This window comes from Erythrolamprus reginae, chromosome 1, assembly GCF_031021105.1.
Source record: "Erythrolamprus reginae isolate rEryReg1 chromosome 1, rEryReg1.hap1, whole genome shotgun sequence".
NCBI lineage: Eukaryota > Metazoa > Chordata > Lepidosauria > Squamata > Dipsadidae > Erythrolamprus > Erythrolamprus reginae.
The window spans coordinates 306,345,650-306,369,773 of NC_091950.1; the positions used below are offsets into that span (position 1 = coordinate 306,345,650).

Genomic DNA, 24,124 nt, shown 5'->3' on the forward strand with positions numbered 1-24,124 from the left:
AGGAAGGTGGTAGACCATGACTAACTATGACAGATGGTTTTGCATATCTCACTAAAGCAATAACCTTGTCTCATTAGTACAACTACCAATATCTACCATTTTACAGCATAAGCAAAGAAAATGGTTTATTTGCATTGTCGTTTAACATAGGGTAGTTAACAGAACAAAGGAGAGGAATGCCTGGCTGAAGTTTGAGAGGTATTGTGACCTCAGTGCGAAATGAATTAAGGAAGGCCAAATGCCAGAGGTAACAAATGGGTTCTTTTGGAGATCTGTCATTGGAGCTTTTCATTATGATGCAATAATGCTGCATTTTCCACTGTACTGTGTGGTCTTGCCTTAGGCTTTGGACTTGCCATCCCATTAGTCCTTTGGGAGTGGGGTGGGATATAAATCCAAATAATAAATAATAAATGAATAAATATTGTGACTTTTACCATTCAGCAGAGTAAACAGATGCTATACAAAAGAAAAATGTTCAATAACGGATGAAACAGGGATGAAATAGACCTCCGTTCTCTTTCATTCTTAACTTATTGCAAAATAAATGTACACATATGGAGAAAATAGGCTGGCTACTTCAAAGGAATGGGAGGGGGGAAGCTCCTTCGAGGATTGCCGTTATAGAAATAGGGATGGCAAAGAAAAACACCATGAAAGAAAAAGCTTTGGGTTAATTACTTCTTGAAGACAAAAATGATACAATAGTGGGTTTGTGTTGTGCAGAGTGCATAGCTAATTGGAGTGCTGTAGGAGTGTTACCTAGCAACTTAACAGAGTGAAGGAAGATTGTACTGGATTTCTTGTGCAAAATATACTGGGCTCAATGTCACCACATCATGAGGTAACTCAGTGTCATACAATGTCTAAAATGCGGAACTGAGTAGGGAAACCCAGGTTTTCAGTATATTCTCCACCACAAAAACTCGCTCAACTTTGGGTTACTTATTATTTCTTAGCCCACACTATTTCACAGGCTTGTTGTTGTGGGGGAAATTAAAAACCCCAAAGAAATATATTAAAAGCCTCCTTGAGCTCCTGGTGTAAAGGAGAGATATCTAGTTTGCTAAAAGTAGGATCCTTAATCCATAAATGATATGTCTTAGCCAGAGGTGGGCTGCTAAAGTGGAACAGTGATGTGTGCTCGCCCCCGTGGCTCTGAGTGCTAGTGGAGTCCAGCGCAATTCTGCTACTGCACCTGGGCAGGTAGCAGAATTGCACTGGATTCCGCTAGCACTCAGAACCATGGGGATGAGCACATACCACCGTTCCATCTTAGCAGCCCACCTCTGGTCTTAGCACTAGATCTAACCTGAAATTTTGGAGAAGTGGTTTGTGACCAGGTGGGAAATCTTTTGATAGCCAGAAGCTGCAGTGGAAATGATCAAAATAGACAAAGTAATATGATGCTCAGGAATCAGGACAGGGTTTTCTGTTTCTTTCCAGGGTGTTAGGGTGACCTTACCTTTAAAAACAATGTTAGATAAATTGTAAGGTCTACAATATAGTTATTGTTAGATTCTGGGATTGAAGAAGGTTGAGACAGGCTTCAAGACAATAGCTCCTTATTGTAATTATATGCAAGATCCAGCAGAGAGCCAGTTTGACAGCTAGCCCTTTTAATAAGGAGCTATCAGATGGCTCAACCAGTCAGCAGTCTTCATTTTCCCACTTGAATGGAGGACCTGATTGTAACCAGGCAGTCTGGATATCTAACATTCCTCCCCTCTTAGATGGAACAGTCTGTCACGCTGTGTATTGACAGCCTCCAGAGACATCTAGAGACATTCAGTAGTTAAATAGTTAACTCTTGTATGTGAATTTAGCTCCCCCCATTTATGATGTAAACCCTGTCTAGTCACTTCCTCTCTGTGTCGGAAGAGAAGGAAGATTCTCCATTACTCTTTGAGAAGTCTAAGGATGTAGACGTACCTCATAGCCTGTTGTCAGGCATTATTGTTTTTATACGTTTTTATTAATAAAAGTAACTTCGTTTAAAAGCTTTCCTCGCAGCTTGGTCCTCGACCTCCGTGGTTAGTCTCAGCTCAGCTCACGCGGGCTGTACCTAATTGATTCTAATCACGACACAGTCTTATTTACATACATAATCCTGCAAGTAGGCGGGGCATTTGGGAACCCTATTGGACCTGTGTAGCTCAGTTGGAGAGTCAGCATCACTCAGAGAGGTTGGGTTTTGGAGTTTTTGGTAAACTGCATTTGGTGTTTGGAGGCTGCACAGTTGGTCTATGTGCCACCACCATTTTCTCTCATCGGTTAATAGGTCTTAGTCTGGTGATTTCTTTTACTTCCCCAAGTAGCTATAGGGACCCCTCAGCAAGTTTCTTGCATATACCAAGTCTCCATTGTGGAAGGACCTGGTTTGTTTGTTTTTGGCTCTTTTTGCTGCAATGGTGTAGCCTATCTAATTTTGACCCAAGCTGTGGGCCCATTAATAGCTCTGCTGGGCTTCTTCCCGTCACTGAGCTTGGGTTGATATGTTATGCTAGCAGGAATGTATCTACCCTGGTCTGCCAGTCCCTGGGGCCTAGTCAGCCTAGTGCCTTCTTGGCCAAGCTCACCATTTTTTCAACTTGACCATTGCTTGAAGGATAGAAAGGAGCCAGTAGGACTAGGCTGAGAGGAAGATGGTCCATCTGGTGAGCCAGGGTGACAAGGAAACGAGTGTAGGGTGGTCCCCTGCAATCAGCCCTAACAAGGGTTTATTTATTTATTTATTTATTTATTTATTTATTTATTTATTTAGTCCAATACACAATGAGAGTTTTAGTGGGTATATATCTATATACACATAGTAAAATACATGATGAAGGTTATAGAGGAGATACTCATAGTAAAATATATCTAAGAAATAATAGAAAAGAAGATATAGTAATAGAACATATCAATGAAAGAATAGAAGAAGAGATATAGGAATAGAAGAAAGGTATAGGAGATATAGGAGAGCAATAGGACAGGGGACGGAAGGCACTCTAGTGCACTTGTACTTGCCCCATTGTAGTCCGTGACTAGCTCAAAGTTCCTACCAAACAGATACTCATGAAAACATTTCACCCGACTATCACAACTGATGCTTCCATGAAAAATAGGCGACTGGAGCCTCTCTCCCATTGGGTAGCCAGTGTCTGAGAACGGACCTGATACCAAAAGGAGAAGCCTCACATGTGAGGACCATCAGCAAGCTTTCGTTAAATTGAATAAGGAAAGTGTCCTCTACAGGAATTCCTTGATGGCCATGATGGCAGCTGCCTTGACATACCCCCCAGACCGAGGAAGTCTACTATGCCAAAAGGCAGTGCAGGGGCTCAGTCACAGTTGCTTTATTCTTAAGGAAGATGCTGTAGAATTCTCCTACCCTTTTATGACACACTGCTATACTGGGAGTGAGAGAATTATTTGCAAAAGAATCCACAACATCAGGGAAGCCAAATTGGTTGATTTATTTGATGAAGTATGACTGGATTGGCTTCTATCTCTGTTAGAGGAATAAAATCCCCAAAAACAAAAGTGGAAAGCTATGAGCCCTGCCTCTTTATCTTCCTAATTCTTAAAACTGGTGGCACTGCAATTCAAATTCAGAAGGAAACCGATACTGCAGGTCAATAAACCAAACAAGATTTATTTATTCCCCTTAAAGAAAGGGTCAGGATCTGCAAAAGAGAAGTCGATCTCCTTGTTATTTCAATCGGTGGTAGAACATATTTCAGTCACTTGCCCATGATGGAATGGCTCCATAACCAGTCTTGAAGTTCCATGTATTTTGTGTCTCTGATTTAATCTTGATGGCAACAAAGTGTACTTTACTTGGAGAACATAAAGAAGTAATTAAAGTTATTTAAACCATATAAAGTAGGTATCAATGAGGAAAATTATGAGGATTTTTTGCTAGTTATCTTATTCAAGGCACAAAATTAACTATATCTTATTTTTTAATGCATGTTCATGTGTTCGTTTCCATTAAGGGATCCTATCAACATTTCTATCCCAAGAAAAATGAAGGAACCTGCATTGTTCATTTAAGAAATTTTATTCAAATTATTACTGGAGATCTGTTTCCCCATACCCCATTTATAATTAATATCAATGATATTGGCCATACTTTTAACCACCAAAATACCCTATAAAGGAGTAAGACAAACTTGAAAAGTTATCTTATAATTTAGAGAAAAGATCAATATTGGTAAGTAGTAGACAAGGGTTCGTACTTACCGCTGCTACCAGTGTGATTTGCATGCAGCTCCAAGTGACTGGTGGGTAGGTACAGATGTCCCGATGAGATTTTGCTTCTGCACATGCGCAGGAACCAAAATGTTGTGAGAGGACACATGCGAGAGAGACATTTCAGCGATCGCCGAAATCTCTCTTGTGAACATGTCCTCTCATGAGATGTTGCTTCTTACGCATGTGTAGAAGCAAAATCTCACCAGGATGCATGCATGCACCCACTGGTCACCCAGAGCTGCAAGCATAGTTCCCTCTAAGCTGAGCAGTGAGCAATTGCTCACTTAAAAATCATCATCAACTCAGAGTTTTCCAAACCTGCCCAGAAGCCGAGATTGAAAGAGTGAGAGGGAAGGAGAGAGAGAGGAAGAGAGAGAAACAGATAGAAAAAAGAGAGGAAGGAAAAGAGAAAGAAAAAGAATGGGAGTAAGGAAGAGAGAAAGAAAATCAAAATCTAGTTTGAAACTAGCTCAACTATTTAAGTGGCATTTTGATATTGATAGAGTTGCCCTATTATGAGCTCACTGTTATAGACACACAGTATTTATTTATTTATTTATTTATTTATTATTTCTGTGCCGCCCAGTCCCGAAGGAACTGCCGCTCAGACACTATACTTTTCCGGGCCCCCCCCAAAAAAAAATTAGAGTGAACACTGGCTGCAAGCGCATCACAATTTTTACTACCAGTGTGTAGTGTGGTGCATACCAGTAAGGAACCCAGTACTGGTAAGTAGTAAAAGGGACAGAGTTCTGTTTACATGTAGAAAAGTTCTATCTTCACATCAGTTGTTAGGACCAAAATAATGTGGGAATATAGTAGAATAGAAAAAAATCACTTGGGCAAAAGTATTGCAAATGGATCCGTGATTGTTTAGAAGAAAATAACAATCTACCAACAGAATAGAAAAGAAAAAGCAGATGTAAAAAAGAACCAATGTTGATAGATAAAAATAGGATTCTGAAGATTACAGAAGCTAATAAAATGATTTACATATGGTCAAGTTTGTGTTGTGGTTAGCTCTGGCCCAGCTCCTGCCCCAGGGAATGTGGAGGTGGATGCAGGGGAAATTTCAACATGTCACAGGCCTGTGTTATAGCCGACAGAGTCAGTTCAGAGTTTAGTTTCCTCGGACGAAGAAGAAGGTGGGAGAGACTCGGCAGAGGGGGGCTTGGCACACAGCCCAGGCAGTCAATCTCCCTTATCTTCCATTGATTCGGATGAAGACGTTTTGGATCCATGCAAGCGCAGAATTATGCGTAGAAGAGACCAAGTAAGGACATGTTACAGGAGATAAGAGCGACCACCTGTGTTTGGGTGGGGCTCCAGCAATTAGGGTTGCTGCTATAAATAGCAGCATGTGGGTTTGGCCGTTGTGGAAGAGTATCTGATCGCAGTTAATCAGGAATCCTGGGTTGCTGGTTTCCGGACTTTGCTTGTTGATTTTTCACGCCTTTGAAAACAAAGCAGAGCAACGTGTGTGTGTGTGTGTGTGTGTGTCACTTCGTTGGAAGAAGAAGGGGTGTGAAGTTTTTTCACAGCTGCTAGCTAAGTACTTAATGACTGCTTAAGGTTAATTGTACAGACTACCCGGTTGTTTTGGGACAAGTGCTCTTTGCAATACAAAAAGAATGCTTAGTTTATTTTGAATTTGGGGATAAAGAACATTGTTTTGAATTTTCAAACGTGTGTGTGTCTGAAATTTGTACCCTTGAATTTTCGGGAGACTCCTACCAGAGAGCCCAGCAGAACAGTTTGATTATAAAAAGGTGTTTGATTCATTACCGCATGGACCTTGAAATATTTGAAAACAAATGGGGGCAAAAAGCCCCATCAGAATGCTTATAGAAAAAATTAAAAGACAGAATTGGTGGTTGGAAATTAAAAATATTGGCTTCTTAACATTAGAAGAGGCATCTTCCAGGGTGACTCATCAACACTCTTATTATTTGTCATTATTATGGTGCAGCTTTCAGTAATATTGAAGGAAACACATCTTGTCTCTTAAATACTAATAAATTCTCACATTTGCTTTATATATAAATGACCTGAGCTTTTATGGAAAATCAGAAATTGAAATCTAGCTATTGACAGATACAATAAGAATTTGGCTCATAACACACCAAATTCAATGGTGCTTGAAAAGAAAGTGTGGATAATTTATACGAAAAATTCCATGGGATAACAGCAGACAAAGAATCGGACAAGATCACAAAGTATCACAGACTGAAAACTGAAGTTGAAAGATAATGGCATAAGCCAACTATAGTGGTCCCAATGATTATTTGCTCCCTGAGTGCCATACCAAAAATCTTGGATAGCACTTAGAAAATCTGCATTGACAAATATTTCCATCTATCAATTACAAATGGTCATATTACTGGAACCTTCAAGGACAGTATACTACACTGATACATTATGACATTCTAAGTTCTTGGGAAGAACTTGATGAATATGAAAGCTAACAGAAGCTAAAAAACTGGAAGCTGTGATTTCACAGATGTACATATAAAAATAGTGCAAAAAAAGTTTTACTTGTGAATATTCAATTTAGGAATTTGAAACAATACATTACAAAATATTTAAATTTTGATAATGAAAACATTTTAAAATGCAGTGGAGGAATAATATTCAATTTAAAAATAAAGAAACATGTTGAAAACATTTCCCCTTTATTGAAAAGACTTGATACTTTCTCACTTACAGACTATCAGCGAGGTTTGCAACAGTAAGTAATTTGACAGAAACCAAACATGGGTTTTTTTCAAGGTATTTGGAAATATCTTGCTAGAGGGCTTCAAATTTGCATCTAAATTCAGCTATTCAACAATTATTATTTCCATGTTTAGAAGTATTATATAAATAATTACAATCTGTAGTCATTGCAGTGTCTTCATGATAAAACATTGTCTAGATAGGATGTCACTTGGAAACCAAAAAATGAAATAATATTTGAAAGGAAAACATTTAGAGTGCTAATAAAATATGTGCAAGGTTAAAATGCAAATGAAGACAAAGACAGAAATATAAAATCAAACTATTATTGTCCTTGGCATTCTGTTTTGTTGCTTATTTTAAAACCTTTATTTAATTTTCAATGTGCCAATATTTTAACCTATACTGGTAGCAGTCATTAAATATAATTGTGAAATAAAAGAATATTTCTTGATAGTCTAAATAACTGTCTATTGTATAAGCAAAGTCAGGGCAAGACATCACTGGACAGAGCTCCAACTACTTCTTAATTTCAATAACCCTACAGATTAAAACTCTATAGGACTGAAGCCTAAAATGTATTATAAGCAATATATGTTTCAGATCAATGCTCTCCCTACAGGATATCATAAAACCTTTTTTGTGCAGTTGTATAAATTTTGAGAAATTCACAACTAATCACCACATTCTCAGTCTACACAACTTTTTGCTCTTCTCTTTTCCATTTTATAAAGTTGTCAGTATGGTGTGATGCATATTTCTGTATAAATCAAGACTACCTACACTCATGGAGTGGCTCAGAAGTAAGCTATCATTTTGGCATATTGAACATTGTTATAAATGGCTGCTATTTGACAAATACCTGTCATGGTCAGTACAGCCAGTCATAAAATACATCTCATTTGTGATTACCTCTAATTTGCCTCTACCTTTTTATCTCCCCTATAACCTCTTTCATTCTCAATAAGAAGACTGAAAGGACTGCATATTTTCTACACATTTATGATCAATGTTCTCCCCTATCCTCAGTAGACAGTCATGAGTTCCATTTTTTTCTGGAAAGGTGAATGTATTTCCAAACCAGGTGCTAAGCCACCTAGCATTTTTATTTTCTAAGACTATCTACAACAGAGTGAAACTGGCGGCCTGCAAGCTGGATGAGTCATGTATAGGCCACGCCCATCCCAGCTCCATGAAGGGGGGAAATGGCATGATACGTCACATGACGGCAGCATGATGTCATGAGTTTGACACCCGTGATCTACAGGATCCATATGTTAGTATCTGGTGCCTGTAACAATATTTTCTTCATTATCCTTTTTAAAAAATTAATTTAAAATTCCTATTTAAAAAGTCATCTGCAGCCTAGAATCCAGAAGGTACCAAGGAAGAGTCCATGAGCACAATATTGTTTACTGTGCTATAGATTATAACAAAGTTTGTTCTCTTCTTTCTTGGTATTTATAGATAATCTTATATCAAGACAATATACCAAAATTAGAGGGTATGAAAGAAATGGATATTTTCTATTGACAACTGAGTCATAGCCTTACTCTTCCTTGGTGTGATTAAGGAATGAGTGTTTGGAACTCATGACTGTCTACTGAGGATAGTGGAGAACATTGATCATAAATGTGTAGAAAATATGCAGTCCTTTCAATCTTCTTATTGACCAAATACATTATTATATATGTCTCACAACTGTAAGAAGGAAAAGGTGCTATGTCTGATGGGTGCTCTATTTATGTGCATGCAACTATTGCCACATTTATGCACAATGCTACACTGTGTTCTTAAACATAAATCTATTTTTGGTAATTGCAAAACACCACTGACTATTTTACAGCTAAGTCCCCTAGTTCTCTATTTTATAGAAAATAACCTGCGTCAGCTTTTCTGTTTTCTTGACTTTATCTCTCAAAATGGAACATCAAACTTTTTTATTTATCATGTTTCTTCTTCACATCTGTGTTGCATTCATTGCTTTGCAACACCTTTTTTAAAATTTCCTCAGCATTCCTTCTACTACTTCCATTTACAATAGTGTGATATCTCTTCATTTTGCCGTTCTTATGTTTACCTTTTCTTTTTGCATCCATTAAGATAAAATTGTTATCCATTCCCTTCTTGTTTAAAACAAGACCCTGCCTGTGTTATTTCTAATCATTCCCAGCCCTTTTTGATCTTACCTTCATAATACACCCCTACTGACTTTGCATACATATGAATCTATCTGGATGTCTTTAAAAGAAAACAAATGTATACAAAGCATTACTTCTTTCTTTGCTTTGAGGTAGCCTTATTTTCAGTGCTTATAACTTGGTATACTGTTTTGACAATTGGGAGACATCTGCTGCAGTGGATGGCTTAGCACACTGCTCTTAGAGATATTATTCTTGTTATTTTCAAAACAAAGAAATACAATTGTTTTAGCCAGTATGCTTTTTTCACCCCTATTCTATTCATGATAAATGAAATGGGACCAGAAATTATGTATATCACATATTCACTCCCTGATTTCTACTGTGAAAAAAGGCCTGCCTTTGAGATTAAATATATAGAAATCCTATAGCTATCATAAAGAACTTAGTAGCATGGATGTAGGAAAGTGACTGTAGCAACCATTGTTTAGCTTAGCTGGCACTGTACTTATAATGAACACTCCTAAAGTTTCTGGTGTGGTATCCTACAAGTAATAAAATATTGCAGACCTTCCTCTCTGTGGATGGAAAAATAGACAGTCCTCATTAGAGAAAGAGGTCCAAGGAGGATTTCACTGAGGAACTCATTTTGTTACAGTATACGCTTCTGCCTTTCTGGCTGTCTAACTAATGAAAAAGGAAAGCTCAGCTAAAAAAGGAGATGTCATGGCCACATCTACTGCTATCAGTTCAAACTCCCAGTTCTGTGAATATATCCACAAAAAAGAAAGGAAATATGCTAGCTCGGGGGATGCATAATTTCCATTCCCAATTTAAAAAGGCAAGCTAAATTAAAGGAGTGAAAAACAGAATCAATAAAGACAGATAAAAATATAAGTCCCTCTTTCTTTTTCATTGCCCTTATCAATAAGATATAGGAAGTGTCCCTACTATCTGTTCTTTATACTGTGCTTCTATAGGATTATTTTTCTGCTACATCATGAAACGTATTTCTCAATCCTATCTGCTGCTAGAAATACATGTACAACAGTACAATGGGGCATCTGCTTTTGTGATGAAGACTTTGTCTATTAACATCTATGTGGATGACAAGTAAACAAACTTTCTCAGTCTTGAGAAAACTCACTGAAAACATCATCAAGGACTAGAACATGAAAAATAATTTTAGTTTAGGATTTTCAGTGAATTTGTGGCAAACCATTCAATGAACCTATGCCACATAGAAAGACCACAGTAATGCTTGGTATTAATTAAAATATCAATATAAATAACGATATCATGAATCATTGCCCTGTCAAATAGTTAAACTGAGCTGTACCTACCATGATACCCTTTGACCATTTTGTTTTGCAAAGCAACAGTTAAAACATGGATAAAAACATGTAATTCAAATCTGATGTCTGAATGGATGCAATAAGAAACTTGTGTTTTAAGCAAATGATTAATTCTTCTGGAATCATTGACCATTATGTGAGATTTTATATTTTGTATTTTTCTGAGTCAACTGGATATCCAAAGGGAAATGTCTTCTCAAATATGCTATTGCACTTGAACCAGTTATAGGAAATTGGGATATGCTTCAATAAATCTCAGTTAAACAGCATTTAATAATCTAAACAAGGTTACCTACAATTAGCAATGCTTCAATAAAACTCTAGAAAAACCTTGTGCGGTTTGACTAAAAACACCCATTGAAATCAGCAGGTCTTTGGAAAGCCACTAAAACTATGTTTCAAATAGCAAAATAAATGGATTATAAGAAAAGTGAACAGAACCCTAAGGTTCTGGGAAGATCAGAGGTAGATATGAACCATCTAAAAGAGGCAGATCTCAAAGTTGCATTCAAAACTTCTACACTTCTGCACTCATAGTGGATCATAATTCTTAATATGGTTGAGTTGGTGACATTAATGCTATGCCAACTCTACAACTCTACCATATAATCAAGCACAGTTAAACGTTTTCATGTCACTCGTGAAGTATCATCATTTATAAAAAGTTTGTGTGCTTCTATCAATCATGATACTAACAGCACCAATCATCTTTGAATCAGTGCCATATACTTTGTGACATATCAAAAACATATTTAATAAAGACTACAGTCTAGTCTTTAATTCTCTGCTTTGTTGATGCACTTCCTCATTTTGCTCATCCAGCAGCAGGATAAGCCTGTACTTCCAAAGTACATTCTTTTAAGCAGTACAATCTTTTATTTTATCAAAATGATCCTAAATCACTTGTCTGTGATTTAGCCTTCAGTCTAATAAAGAACAAACCTTACTATTTCCACAGCTGGTAGTAATCAAGTATTTCATTTATCTGTATTTGTTTTTCTCCCAAGAAATTACTTTCACAATGGGAGAACTATATTAAATTGGGTTGAAAATACAGTAATGGGAATTGTCTAGGTAGAATTAAATTCCAGTCCTATTTTAGTACAAACAAGACATGAAAAAATGAAACGTGTAAAGAGAGAGACAGGAGGGGAAACTAACATTGCTTCGACCTCTTTAGCCATAGTTAGCTAAACCCTGTACCATCCCTTCAAAATAAATATCAGCATCTCAACAATAGTCTCCATTTAGAAACTTATGAAATTGATTCAGTTAAAGACTTCAGATGTAATTTTTGTGTAAAGAGTTGTCTTTACACAATATGTATAAATACAATACATAATTTGTTAAGTTTGACATTGCAAACAAGTATAAAATTATATACACAAAATACATTTAATAGAAATTAGGAACAACTACTTACAAAGATACAGTATTATTTACAAAGCCAAACCTATTTTAATAGGCATATTAAAAATAATATCTTTAGACATTTTCATTTAGAACATTATATTTTTTTTCTTTGATGGTAAGACATCAGTCTGCTATTTCAAATAGGAAGTAAAAAGAAATTGATATTCTCTCTAATATGTAAATAGCAAACATTTTATTGCTTGCTTTTACAAAAATAAATCATATGTGGAACATTAGTTTTATTCTTAGAGTCTGATTACTTAAAGATTTAGCATGGACTGACTCGTGAATTCATTTAGCACTATTGTAGATTGCAAACTGTATTGCAAATGACTAATTCCGTTACAACATTTTCCAAAACTGATACCATGGAAAATATTTTCCATACTAGCTAGGTGTAAAACAGAAACTAGAAACAGACTTTGACAGAAGAAATAAATATACATACACCTACACCTCACACAGAACTTACTGTCAAGTATTCTTTTAGCACCATGCTTTCATTCAGGGAAGTAGTATAGATATCCTTAATCACATAATGCCATCAAGTTGTCTCTGGTGCTTTAACATCCAAGAGACAACCTTTACAGGTGCATATGATCAGTCAGATCATACTTCTATTGTCACAGGTGCCAAGTGGACCTCCAAATGACCCCCTGAAGTGGGTGCAAAGTGCAAAATTGTTGCAATGTCACAGGTTGCAGGACATTATTGTTTCCGTGCCTTCAACTTGGGATCAGCAGGTTTTTCTTGAGTAACAGAATATCGAGGTGTGTAACTATTAACTCCATTTACAAAGACACATTGATAGTAGCGAACAGCAGCTAAAAAGAGGGGAATAAAAAGAATTATCAGAGTATTTAACTGTAAACTTAGGAAACATCTAATCTAGCAAAGCATGCATCAACTTTCCTAGCCTGTTGTCAAAATATGTGGCCATCAAGCCAACCCCTTGATAGAAATTCCAGGAATTGAAGCCAAACACATCAAGAGACTGGTGTAGATTATCAATGTTCAAAACTACTTTCTCCCCCAGTCAGGCATGGATGGCATCAAGAGTTTTAATAGTTTAAAAAATGGCAAGCAATATTTTCTCCCACATTTGTTTTTTCACAAATCAAAAAACACCTTTTTTAACCTTGCCAACCAAATCTGAGATTGAATGGCACACATTATTCCTATGTTATTGACTGACACAAAATATTGCGAGCAGAAATGTCAATTATGAAGTGACATTTCTTTTTCTTCATTGCATTTATTTCAGAATATATCCTTCCGGCAGGAGAAGAATATTAGAATTGGTATTAGTGAATAGAAAATTAGAAGTCAAAAACACAATGAAAATGCTAATGTATATGGACCCAAGATACAGTTTATGCCCATTTGTATTCATTATCATATGACTTTCATATACAAGCTGTCTGAAATAATTGGATGGAGCTTTGGAGCTTCAAATATGTTTTCTTTCTCAAACAAGGCTGAGCAATCTATGGCCTGTGGGCTCCATGTAGACCCTGATTCCCTGGTTGTCACTTCTAAAGAATCTGAGCATACATTGCAGACATTAAAGGATCCCACGATCCCATAGATGAAATTTGATGATGGCATAATTGGAAATACTAGTTTTTATTCACAACACCAAAAGCAAAAGAGAGGGGGGGGGGGGTGAGGGAGAGAGAAGGTAATGCTTCTTTGAGATATAAGATTTCTATTTTGATTTTTTTTTTCCAAAAAATGGAATGACGAAAAGGAAAAGAAAAAAGCCCAAATTCAATCAAGCCATCTAATGTGGTCACCAGCTATCACTGTGCTCATGCCTCATGAAACAACATCAACAACAAATAACAATAATGGTTTGTCAGACTGAGAGAAATGATTAGCTTTTGCTCAATATGGCATTAACACTTATATACTGCTATATAGTGCTTGACAGCCCTTTCTAAGCAGTGTACAGAGTTAGCATATTGCCCCCAACAACATGGGTCCTCATTTTGCCAATCTTGGAAGGATAGAAGCCGAGTCAACCTTGAGTTGGTCAGTATTGAACTTCTGGAGTGAGCAGTGAGTTAGCATGCATACGACATTCTAACCACTGCGCCACCATAGTGCAGTATGGAATGTGTTGCAATGATACAAAATAGAATGTTTATTTATTTATTTATTTATTTTGTCCAATACACAATGAGGGTTTTAGTGGGTATCTATCTATATACACATAGTAAAATACATGATGAAGGTTATAGAGGAGATATTCATAGTAAAACATATCTAAGAAATAATAGAAAAGAAGATATAGTAATAAAACATATCAATGAAAGAATAGAAGAAGAGATATAGGAATAGAAGAAAGGTATAGGAGATATAGGAGAGCAATAGGACAGGGGACGGAAGGCACTCTAGTGCACTTGTACTCGCCCCTTACTGACCTCTTAGGAATCTGGATAGGTCAACTGTGAATAATCTAAGGGTAAAGTGTTCAATGATTGCTGCCTAGGTCCATTTGTTCTCTGCATATGGTGATGATCCACACTGTCAGCCACTATGGAAATTCCCTCTGCCCTGCTTTAGGTTTAGGTTTAGGTTTATTGGATTTATATGCCGCCCCTCTCCGCAAACTCGGGGCGGCTCACAACAATAATAAAAAACAGTACAGTACACAATACCAAATCCAATGCCCACCCATCCAGTTCCAATTTAAATTAATAATCTCATAAAAAACAGTATATATAAAAAACAGGCACAGTCAATCAATCAACAAAACAACATGGGCAAGGGGGAGGTGTTTTAGTTCCCCCATGCCTGACGGCAAAGGTGGGTCTTAAGGAGTTTACGAAAGGCAGGGAGGGTGGGGGCAATCCTAATCTCAGGGGGGAGCTGCTTTCTCTGATTTATTAAGTTTTTCTATTTGTTATATTTATTTGCTGCCCATCTCATTCTGGGATTGCTCTAGGAGGCTTACTATAGTAAAAATGAGGGAAATGGTTTTTAAAAAATGTAAACGTAACAGTAGTAAAGCAATGAAACAATAAAAATAAATGATGAAAGTAAAACAATATGAATGGGTGGAAAGATAGCCACAGGGTGGAAGTGAGATCAGCTAATTAATCCAGTATGGTACTCCTGCATTGGATCCCAAGATCAACTGGCAGAGCCAGGTCTTCAGGCTGTCAAAGCCTGTGATTTAGGAGAAGGAAAAGACCTCTCCCATGATTCTTTTCCAGGATCCCAAGCAGCGGGAAGGCAATGCTAATCCTGGATCTGGAATCTTTGCCTTATCTCCCATGGATATCAGTGGGTGGGAAATCATTCAAAAAAGAAATGGAAGAATGGCTCAAGGCTCTAGCACAGGGGTGTCAAACTCAATTTCATTGAGGGCTGCATCAAGGTTGTGTTTGACCTCGGAGGGCCAGGGTGGGCGTGATCAGCTCAACATCCCTCTTATCAGGGGTGCTTGTAGTAGGCCGAATGCTCTCCCAGTGAAAACAGACTACCGAGCTCTGTTTCTGGTTGTGACTATGCCTGCAACCTTCTGCCAGCAAAAATGGAGCTTGGGTGAGGCACCATGGGGCTGGTTCTCCAGGGCAACCCCATTGGCCAGATCTAAGCACTCCATGGCCCAAATCCGGTCCCTGGGCCTTGAGTTTGACAACCCTGATCTAGCATCAGACTTTTCATTAACCAAATTACTTGTTTCCTGTGTGCCATGTCCATATTTCTTATACAATTCGAACAAGGATATGTGCAAATTGCATGTCTGTGCAGGGCCGCCGATAGACCGGGACTACTGGGAGTGGCGTCACGGGCCCGGCCAAATTGAACAATTAGGGGGGCCCGCCGGCTGGCCTCCTGGCACCCAGTCAGCAGCTCCTTGCACTTGCGCAGACTGTACCCGCCCTCTTTTGCCGGCCGCCTGCCTCACCTCAGCAAAGTAAAAGGCGCGCCCTCTGCTCTCTGGTCCTCGTCGTCGCGAGGCAGAACTCAAAGCCCCGGAGCCTTTGGCAGCGCGGCGGTCCCCTCCCGCTCCCGCATGCCATGTGGCAAAGGTAGGAGCCCCTTCGGGGTGGCGGCATTGGGGAACGAGGCTTGGGCGGCCGGAGCGTTCCCTGTAGCTGTAGGCTGCGCATGCCTTAGCCAGCGCCCCCCAAAACGCCCCCCAGCCCGCACACCCTTTTCCAAGGGCGCGCACGCCACGGCCGCCCCCAGCCCCCCCGCGCCTCTAGCCCCCTCACACCCCTGGCTACTCTCCGCTGCCCCCGCCTGTCCGTCCGCCCACCCACCCACCTCTCTTTCTCCTCCGCCGGCCAAGGTTTTTCTTGCCGAAAAAGAAAGAAAACCTTTGCCGGCTTTTCCCCCCCTTAATTTGAATGTTCCGGGCGGGCTGGCAGGGACATTGAAAAGCACTTTCGCCAGCATCCAGAGAATGAGAGAGAGTGACAGCGACAGAGCAAGATAGACAGAAAGTGAGAAAGAGAGAGAGAGAAAGAGGGGGGAGAGAAAGAGATAGCAAGAGAGAGAGAACGAGAGAGAGAAAGAGTGAGAGAAAGAAAACAAGAGAGAGAAAGTGAGAAAAAGAGAGAGAGCAAGAGGGGGAGAGATAAAGAAAGAGGGGGGGAGAGAAAGAGAAAGAAAGAAAGAAAGAAAAAGAGAGAGTGATGAGAGAGGAAGGAAGAGAGTGAGAGAGAGGAAGAAAGCAAGATAGAGAAAGAAAGAAAGAGATGAGAGATGAAGGAAGAGAGTGAGAGAGAGGAAGAAAGCAAGATAGAGAAAGAAAGAGATGAGAGAGGAAGGAAGAGAGTGAGAGAGAGGAAGAAAGCAAGATAGAGAAAGAGAGAGAAAGAAAGAAAGAAAGAAAGAGATGAGAGAGGAAGTAAGAGTGAGAGAGAGGAAGAAAGCAAGAGAGAGAAAGAGAGAGAGAGAAAGAAAGAAAGAGATGAGAGAGGAAGGAAGATAGTGAAAGAGAGGAAGAAAGCAAGATAGAGAACGAGAAAGAGAGAAAGAAAGAAAGAAAGAAAGAAAGAGAGAGATGAGAGAGGAAGGAAGAGAGTAAAAGAGGAAGAAAGCAAGATAGAGAACGAGAAAGAGAGAAAGAAAGAAAGAGATGAGAGGAAGGAAGAGAGTGAAAGAGAGGAAGATAGCATGATAGAGAAAGAGAAAGAAAGAGAGAGATGAGAGGAATGAAGAGAGAGAGAGAGGAAGAAAGAGAGAGAGAGAAGAGTGGAAGGAAGAGAGAGAGAGAAATGATAGAATAAAGGGGAGAGAAAAGAGAAATGAGAAAATGATTGAGGCAGAGAATGACAGGAAAGAGAGAGATGACTCTTGATTTAAAGCAGAGGTCCCCAACCTTTTTTGCACCAGGGACCGGCTTTCAACTAGACCAGTTTTCCATGGCCCGGTGGGGGGGGGGGAGCTAGCTGTCAGCGGCGCCGTAAAAGGGGCGATCAAGAGAGGAATGGGTGAATGAATGGACGGAGGGTGGGAAGGAAGGAAGGAAAGAGGGAAGGTACAGGAACAGAAGAAGGGTGCAAAGAAGCAAAGAAAGGTGTGAAAGGGGAGAGTAAGAGAGGAAGGAGTGAAAGAAGGGAATGAGGGAGGAAAGAAGGGAGGAAGGAAAAGGAAAGCAAGAAATGGAGGGAGGAAAGGAAGGGAGGAAAGGAAGGAAGGAAGGAAGAAAGAAGGAAAGAGGGAAGGGACAGGAACAGAGGAAGGAAGCAAGGAAACTTATGAAAGGGGAGAGTAAGAGAGGAAGGACTGGAGGGAGGGAGGGAAGAAGGTAGGAAGGAGAAAGAAAAGAAATAGAGGAAGGAAAGGTAAAAGAGAGAAAGAAAAAGAGCAAGAAAGAAAGAAAGAAAGAAAGGCAACTTCAAAGAAAGGCTCACTGAGCATCTCTCACTCTCTCTCTCTTTCTATCCCTCTTTCTTTCTTTCTCTTCCTTTCTCTCTCTCCTCTTCCTTTATCTCCTCTTTCTCTCCCCCCTCTCTCCCCCTTTCCCTCTCTCTTTCTCTCTCCCTCTCTTGCTATCTCTCCCCCCTTTCCCTCTCTTTCTCCCTCTCTTTCTCTCTCTCCCCCCTCTCTCTTTCTCTCTCTCTCCCCCTCTTTCTCTCTCTTCTTCTCACTTTCTCTCTCTTGTTTTCTTTCTGTCTCTTTTGCTTTCTCTCTCTCTCTCTTTCTCTCTTGTTTTGTTTCTCACGCTCTTTCTCTCTCTTGTTCTCTCTCTCTTGCTATCTCTTTCTCTCCCCCCCTTTCTCTCACTCTCTCTTTCTCACTTTCTCTCTATCTTGCTGTCTGTTGCTTTCACTCACTCTCGTTCTCTCTCCATTCTTCTCAGCGGTGACGCGCGCACGCCCTGCCCGCCTCACATTTGCCGAGAGGACTTTCGCCCCGGGCTCTCAGCAAGGGGGTTTGCATGAGAGGCGGGGCCGGCGGAAGGTGATATTCAATGTCGGGGGCGCACGGGCGGTCTTGCGCGCGCTCCCTATCTCCCTGCTAGCCCACTCGGAATACGTATTCAAAATAAGAAAAGCCTTTGCCGGCGAAGGCTTTTCTTATTTTGAATACAGTATTCCGAGTGGGCTAGCAGGGAGATAGGGAGCGCGCGCAAGACCGCCCGTGCGCCCCCGACATTGAATATCACCTTCCGCCGGCCCCGCCTCTCATGCAGCCCCCTTGCTGAGAGCCCGGGGCGAAAGTCCTCTCGGCAAATGTGAGGCGGGCAGGGCGTGCGTTCCGGGTGCGGGAGGAGCTGCGGTGAAAGGCAGGAGGTGGCAGAGGAGCAGAGGGGGCAAATCGGGCGGGCGGTGGGCAGCGCGGAAAGGCCGAGGGGGCCCTGGCGCCGCGGACCGGCTGAAAACCCCCAGCGGCCCGGTGCCGGTCCGCGGACCGGCGGTTGGAGACCCCTGATTTAAAGCATATGGTAAAAGCACTTAAATAATAACAGAAAAACCCCCCAGCCCTCACCTATTTTTATTAATAGTTTTGCTGGTTGTTTTAGTTTTAATAGTAATGGATTTTGGCTTTTTTTAATTATTAATTTCTTTTAATAAAAAAGAAGGGATTTATTTATTTTTATATTTTTATATTTTTATATTCTTATATTCTTATATTCTTATATTCTTATATTCTTATATTCTTATATTCTTATATTCTTATATTCTTATATTCTTATATTCTTATATTCTTATATTCTTATATTCTTATTTATTTATTTATTTATTTATTTATTTATTTATTATTTGTATTTGTATGCCGCCCCTCTCCGAAGACTCGGGGCGGCTCACAACAAGTGAAAAAACAATCCAATACATAATCCAATTAATTAAAATATTAAAAGTGTTTTTAAAAAAACCTATACTAACATACACACACACAAGCATACCATGTATAAATTCAGTGGGCCCAGGGGGAGATGTTTAGTTTCCCCATGCCTGACGGCAAAGGTGGGTTTTGAGAAGTTTACGGAAGGCAGGAAGAGTAGGGGCAGTTCTGATCTCCGGGGGGAGTTGGTTCCAGAGAGTCGGTGCCGCCACAGAGAAGGCTCTCCCCCTGGGGCCCGCCAACTGACATTGTTTAGTTGACGGGACCCGGAGGAGGCCCACTCTGTGGGACCTAATCGGTCGCTGGGATTATTGCGGCAGAATGCGGTCTCGGAGATATTCTGGTCCGATGCCATGAAGGGCTTTAAAGGTCATAACCAACACTTTGAATTGTGACCGGAAACTGATCGGCAGCCAATGCAGACTGTGGAGTGATGGTGAAACATGGGCATACCTGGGTAAGCCCATGACTGCTCTCGCAGCTGCATTCTGCACGATCTGAAGTTTCCGAACACTTTTCAAAGGTAGCCCCATGTAGAGAGCATTACAGTAGTCGAACCTCGAGGTGATGAGGGCATGAGTGACTGTGAGCAATGAGTCCCGGTCCAGATAGGGCCGCAACTGGTGCACCAGGCGAACCTGGGCAAACGCCCCCCTCGCCACAGCTGAGAGATGGTTTTCTAATGTGAGCTGTGGATCGAGGAGGACGCCCAAGTTGCGGGCCCTCTCTGAGGGGGTCAATAATTCCCCCCCCAGGGTAATGGACGGACAGATGGAATTGTCCTTGGGAGGCAAAACCCACAGCCACTCCGTCTTATCCGGGTTGAGCTTGAGTCTGTTGACACCCATCCAGGCCCCAACAGCCCCCAGGCACCGGCACATCACTTCTACCGCTTCGTTGACTGGGCATGGGGTGGAGATGTAAAGCTGGGTATCATCCGCATATTGATGATACCTCACCCCATGTCCTTGGATGATCTCGCCCAGCGGTTTCATGTAGATGTTGAATAGCAGGGGGGAGAGGACTGACCCCTGAGGCACCCCACAAGGGAGAAACCTATTTATTTATTTATTTATTTATTTATTTATTTATTTATTTATTTCTATGCCGCCCAGTCCCAAGTTTTTCCTTATTTCCAGGTTGCATTTCTTCTTGGTGAGGTTCCGCCCATTGCTTCTTGTACTACCTTCAGGTGGCATGGAGAATAAATAGATGCCATCTGCTCTGTGGCAGCCCTTTAAGGATTGGGGAACTATTATTATATTCCCCCTCAGTTTTCTATTTGTTGAGCTAAACATACTCGTTCTCTTAGCCCTTGGTCATAGGATTTAGCCTCTAGGCCAGGGGTGTCAAACTCAATTTCATTGAGGGCCACATCAGGGCTGTGTTTGACCTCAGAGGGCCGGGGGACGGATTGCCCAGGGTGTGCGGCCATGGTGGGCATGGCACGGGATTTGGGGGCAATAGTTTTAAAATGGCGGGCGGGGGCCCCAGACACTTAGTCTGTATGGGGCCCCAAAATTCCTGATGGTGGCCCTGTGTCTGTGTACACCTGCGGGCATGCAAACCCCCCCCCCCCAACAGAGCTTCAGTTATGGGGAGTAATATGAAGATATATTTTTGTTCAGTTTTCCATGAATGAAATTAGAGAAAAGTTGCGGTAAGATTTGCTCAAACGCAACTCTTATTAATGCAGCTCTGAGTCTTTAGCAATTAAATGCTTGTGCTCTAAAGGGGACTCTTTTTTTCTTGGTGCACATTTTTTTGATGCTGGTCATCATATTTGATGTGTCAAATAGCTTGCAGCTGCCTAGGAAAGACTGTTAAATATGAAGTCCTGAATCTTGACCTGAATATAAAAATGTTGCTAATTAGAGATATCTCGGTGCAATTCCATTTTGAGCCAAATACGTAATGAGTTATGCTTGTGGGTCAGGAGCAGGTCACTCAGCAGACATCTTTCATTAAAGCAAAGTACTTTGGCAGCAAAGGCAAAGCAGATGGAGACTTCATTAACACACTGAGTCACGAAACAACATCATAGTTCACTTTGATTAACTGGTCCACTGAGAACCGGATCCTTTTATTTATTTCTTTTTAAAAAATCTGAAATAACCAGGCACTCTTTGTCACTGTAAAAGACCAGCAAATATATCTGATGTTATAGGTTTGTTATAAGCCTTTGGCAACTTATGATGTCATAGGTACCACTATCTTAATGTTCATTTGAGCTACAAGAGAATAAATAGCTAGCCCTTTAGAAACTACTTTTTCTCAAATTGTTCCCGCAAAGTGTTTGCACTAGGAAAACAGTGGAGGAAAGCAAAAACAAAAAAACAAAACTACAACCCCCAAAAAACCACTCTCAATTTACATCCTATGCCCAAGCTGTGATGAAGTTATCTAGCTGGACCAAAGGGACGTGTTGAACCTTTGCATGTCACTTAAAAGAAAGAAGTGGTTTCTCAAAAAGTGATGTCTAAAGGGATTGGCAGTGAAGAAGAGAAGGAGGAAATGTTTCATTTGTGTCATGGGCAGCTAGAGAGGAAGAAGGAGGCCTGTCCTGAGATGGACAGGCCAAGGCAAAGGTGGGCTACTGCCTCGATGGGGGGAACCATGAAGTGGGATAGTGAAAAATGGAGCTCCACCCCAGAGCACCCCATTTGCACTGAAAGATATTGAAAGAAAATGCAGGGCATCCTGCATAAGCCACGCCCACAGTGTTGTAGTAAAACTTTTGGTAGCCCTTCACTGGGCGAAGGGTACAAGTATCCAAAATAACAGACAGAAGTATGACATGCTACATTTTTAGTCCCTAATAATGCTGAAATCATTTTCATCCATTCAAATCCATGCCAGACATTCCTTTAAAAATCCCAAAGAAGATACTCTCTAAAACCCTACAACAATGCGCAAAATGTCTCTCGCATGCACAGAAGTTAAAAGGACCCAAATAGCGGTGTCCGGGCAGGAGGGTGGAGCCTCACACTCCCTTCGCGACCGGCTCTCAGATGACTGACAGGCACAAGCGAACTGGGACCATTTCACCCCTACCTACAACCAAAGATTGTATTGGCAGCAGTTAAGCTTTTTGAATATACAGTGGTCCCTCGATCATCGCGAGGGTTCCGTTCCAGGACCCCAAGCGATGATCGATTTTTCGCGAAGTAGCGGTGCGGAAGTAAAAACACCATCTGCGCATGCGCAGATGGTGTTTTTACTTCCACCGCCGCCCGCCCTTCGCCCGCCCACCCCGTTGCTCGCGCCTGGGGTTTCCCCGCGTGCGTGCCGCCCGCCCACGCTGTCGCTGGGGCCGCTTCCCAGCTGGGGAGCGGAGCTGGGGTGTCCCCAAGCGTGCGCGCACCGCCCCGCCCGCCCACGCTGTTGCTGGGGCCGCTTCCCAGCTGGGGAGCGGAGCTGGGGTTTCCCCAAGCGCGCGCGCATTGCTGGGGCCGCTTCCCAGCTGGGGAGCGGAGCTGGGGTTTCCCCAACCGCGCGCGCACCGCCCGCCCACCCACGCTGTTGCTGGGGCCGCTTCCCAGCTGGGGAGCGGAGCTGGGGTTTCCCCAAGCGCGCGCGCGTTGCTGGGGCCGCTTCCCAGCTGGGGAGCGGAGCTGGGGTTTCCCCAAGCGCGCGCGCACCGCCCGCCCGCCCACGCTGTTGCTGGGGCCGCTTCCCAGCTGGGGAGCGGAGCTGGGGTGTCCCTGCGCGTGCCGCCCGCCCTCCCACGCCGTTGCTCGCGCTGCCGCTGGGGTCTTACCGGGGCAAGAGGGGGAAGACCCAGGGAAGCCGCCCAGCTTCCCAGCTGGGGAACTCCACCATCTACGCATGCGTGGCCATAGAAAAAAAGGCACGCATGCGCCGATGGTGGAGTTTACTTCCGGGTTGAAAACTCGCGAAATAGCCCTTTCGCGATGCTCGAGGACGCGAAACTTGAGGGTTCACTGTATATTGGGCATGCTGGTATGAAGTTTGCATAATATATTAGTAGTATATACTATTGCATAGTATATAGATATAAATCCAATTAAGAAATAAACAATAAATAAATAAATATTAGATGGTTTGTCCACAATAGATTCGTCATTGAAAGAAATAATATTGTGGCAATGAATTTCTCCATGAGTGGTACTCCATATTATATGGAGGTATAAACCTGCATGTGTGTCTTAACCAAGTTACTATTTATACCATTATCTCATAGATAAAATGGGACTTCTTACTCTTCTTCTGTTGCTTTGCATTGGTTGGCAAGAGTTTCTCAAGACATATTGTTTGAATACTTGCCAGTGCTATCAATGTCACCAGTAAAACGTACCTTGTATACATTATTTTGGTTTACAACAATTATCGGATAAGAGAAAGGACATGGCTCCTAATTAGTATTGTTATTCAATCATTCAGTCACTTCCAATTCTTCATGACCCAATAGACATTATTTTGCCAGGATTGTCAGGCAGTAATTGCTTCTCGACATTTCTATTTTGACAGCATCAAGTATGTTTTGCTCTGGCAATCCAGATACAAATAGTATACATATTTTTGCAGAACTAAATTTCCTTTTTGCCTCTAGGGACTTAATATGCTTTTAGCTCTACTCCAGCCTTATCATGATCACTACCAATACTCATGTCTGTGACTTGCTTTTAAATCTTCTAACATCATGTTGACACAAATCTGATTGTGAATATTCTATCCTGGCAAACTGCTGAAGTAGGTTGCTATTTTCCTCTCCAACAGATTGTCTTTAATCTAATTCATCATTTATGACCTACCTATCAATGGGTGGCTCTGTACATAGCCAACAGTATAGTTCACAGTCTTGTCTGGGATGCACATGCTGTTTTAACCATTATTAGGTAATTAGTATATTTAAGTGTTAATTAATCAAATTATCATTAAGAGGCAACAAAATGGAGTAAAAAGTGTTAAATATAAACATTTAGCTAA

General features: G+C 41.2%; 1 protein-coding gene across 1 annotated transcript in view; it reads right to left on the reverse strand.

Annotated features, from left to right (window-relative positions):
- Positions 1–11,985: 11,985 nt before the first annotated feature.
- Positions 11,986–24,124, reverse strand: part of LOC139174950 (triadin-like) — a 77,682-nt gene continuing 65,543 nt past the window's right edge. The window contains exon 40 of the mRNA XM_070765701.1: positions 11,986–12,687. Coding sequence (XP_070621802.1) covers positions 12,572–12,687 — 116 coding nt within the window. The 3' untranslated portion in view covers positions 11,986–12,571. The remainder of the gene's footprint in view (positions 12,688–24,124) is intronic.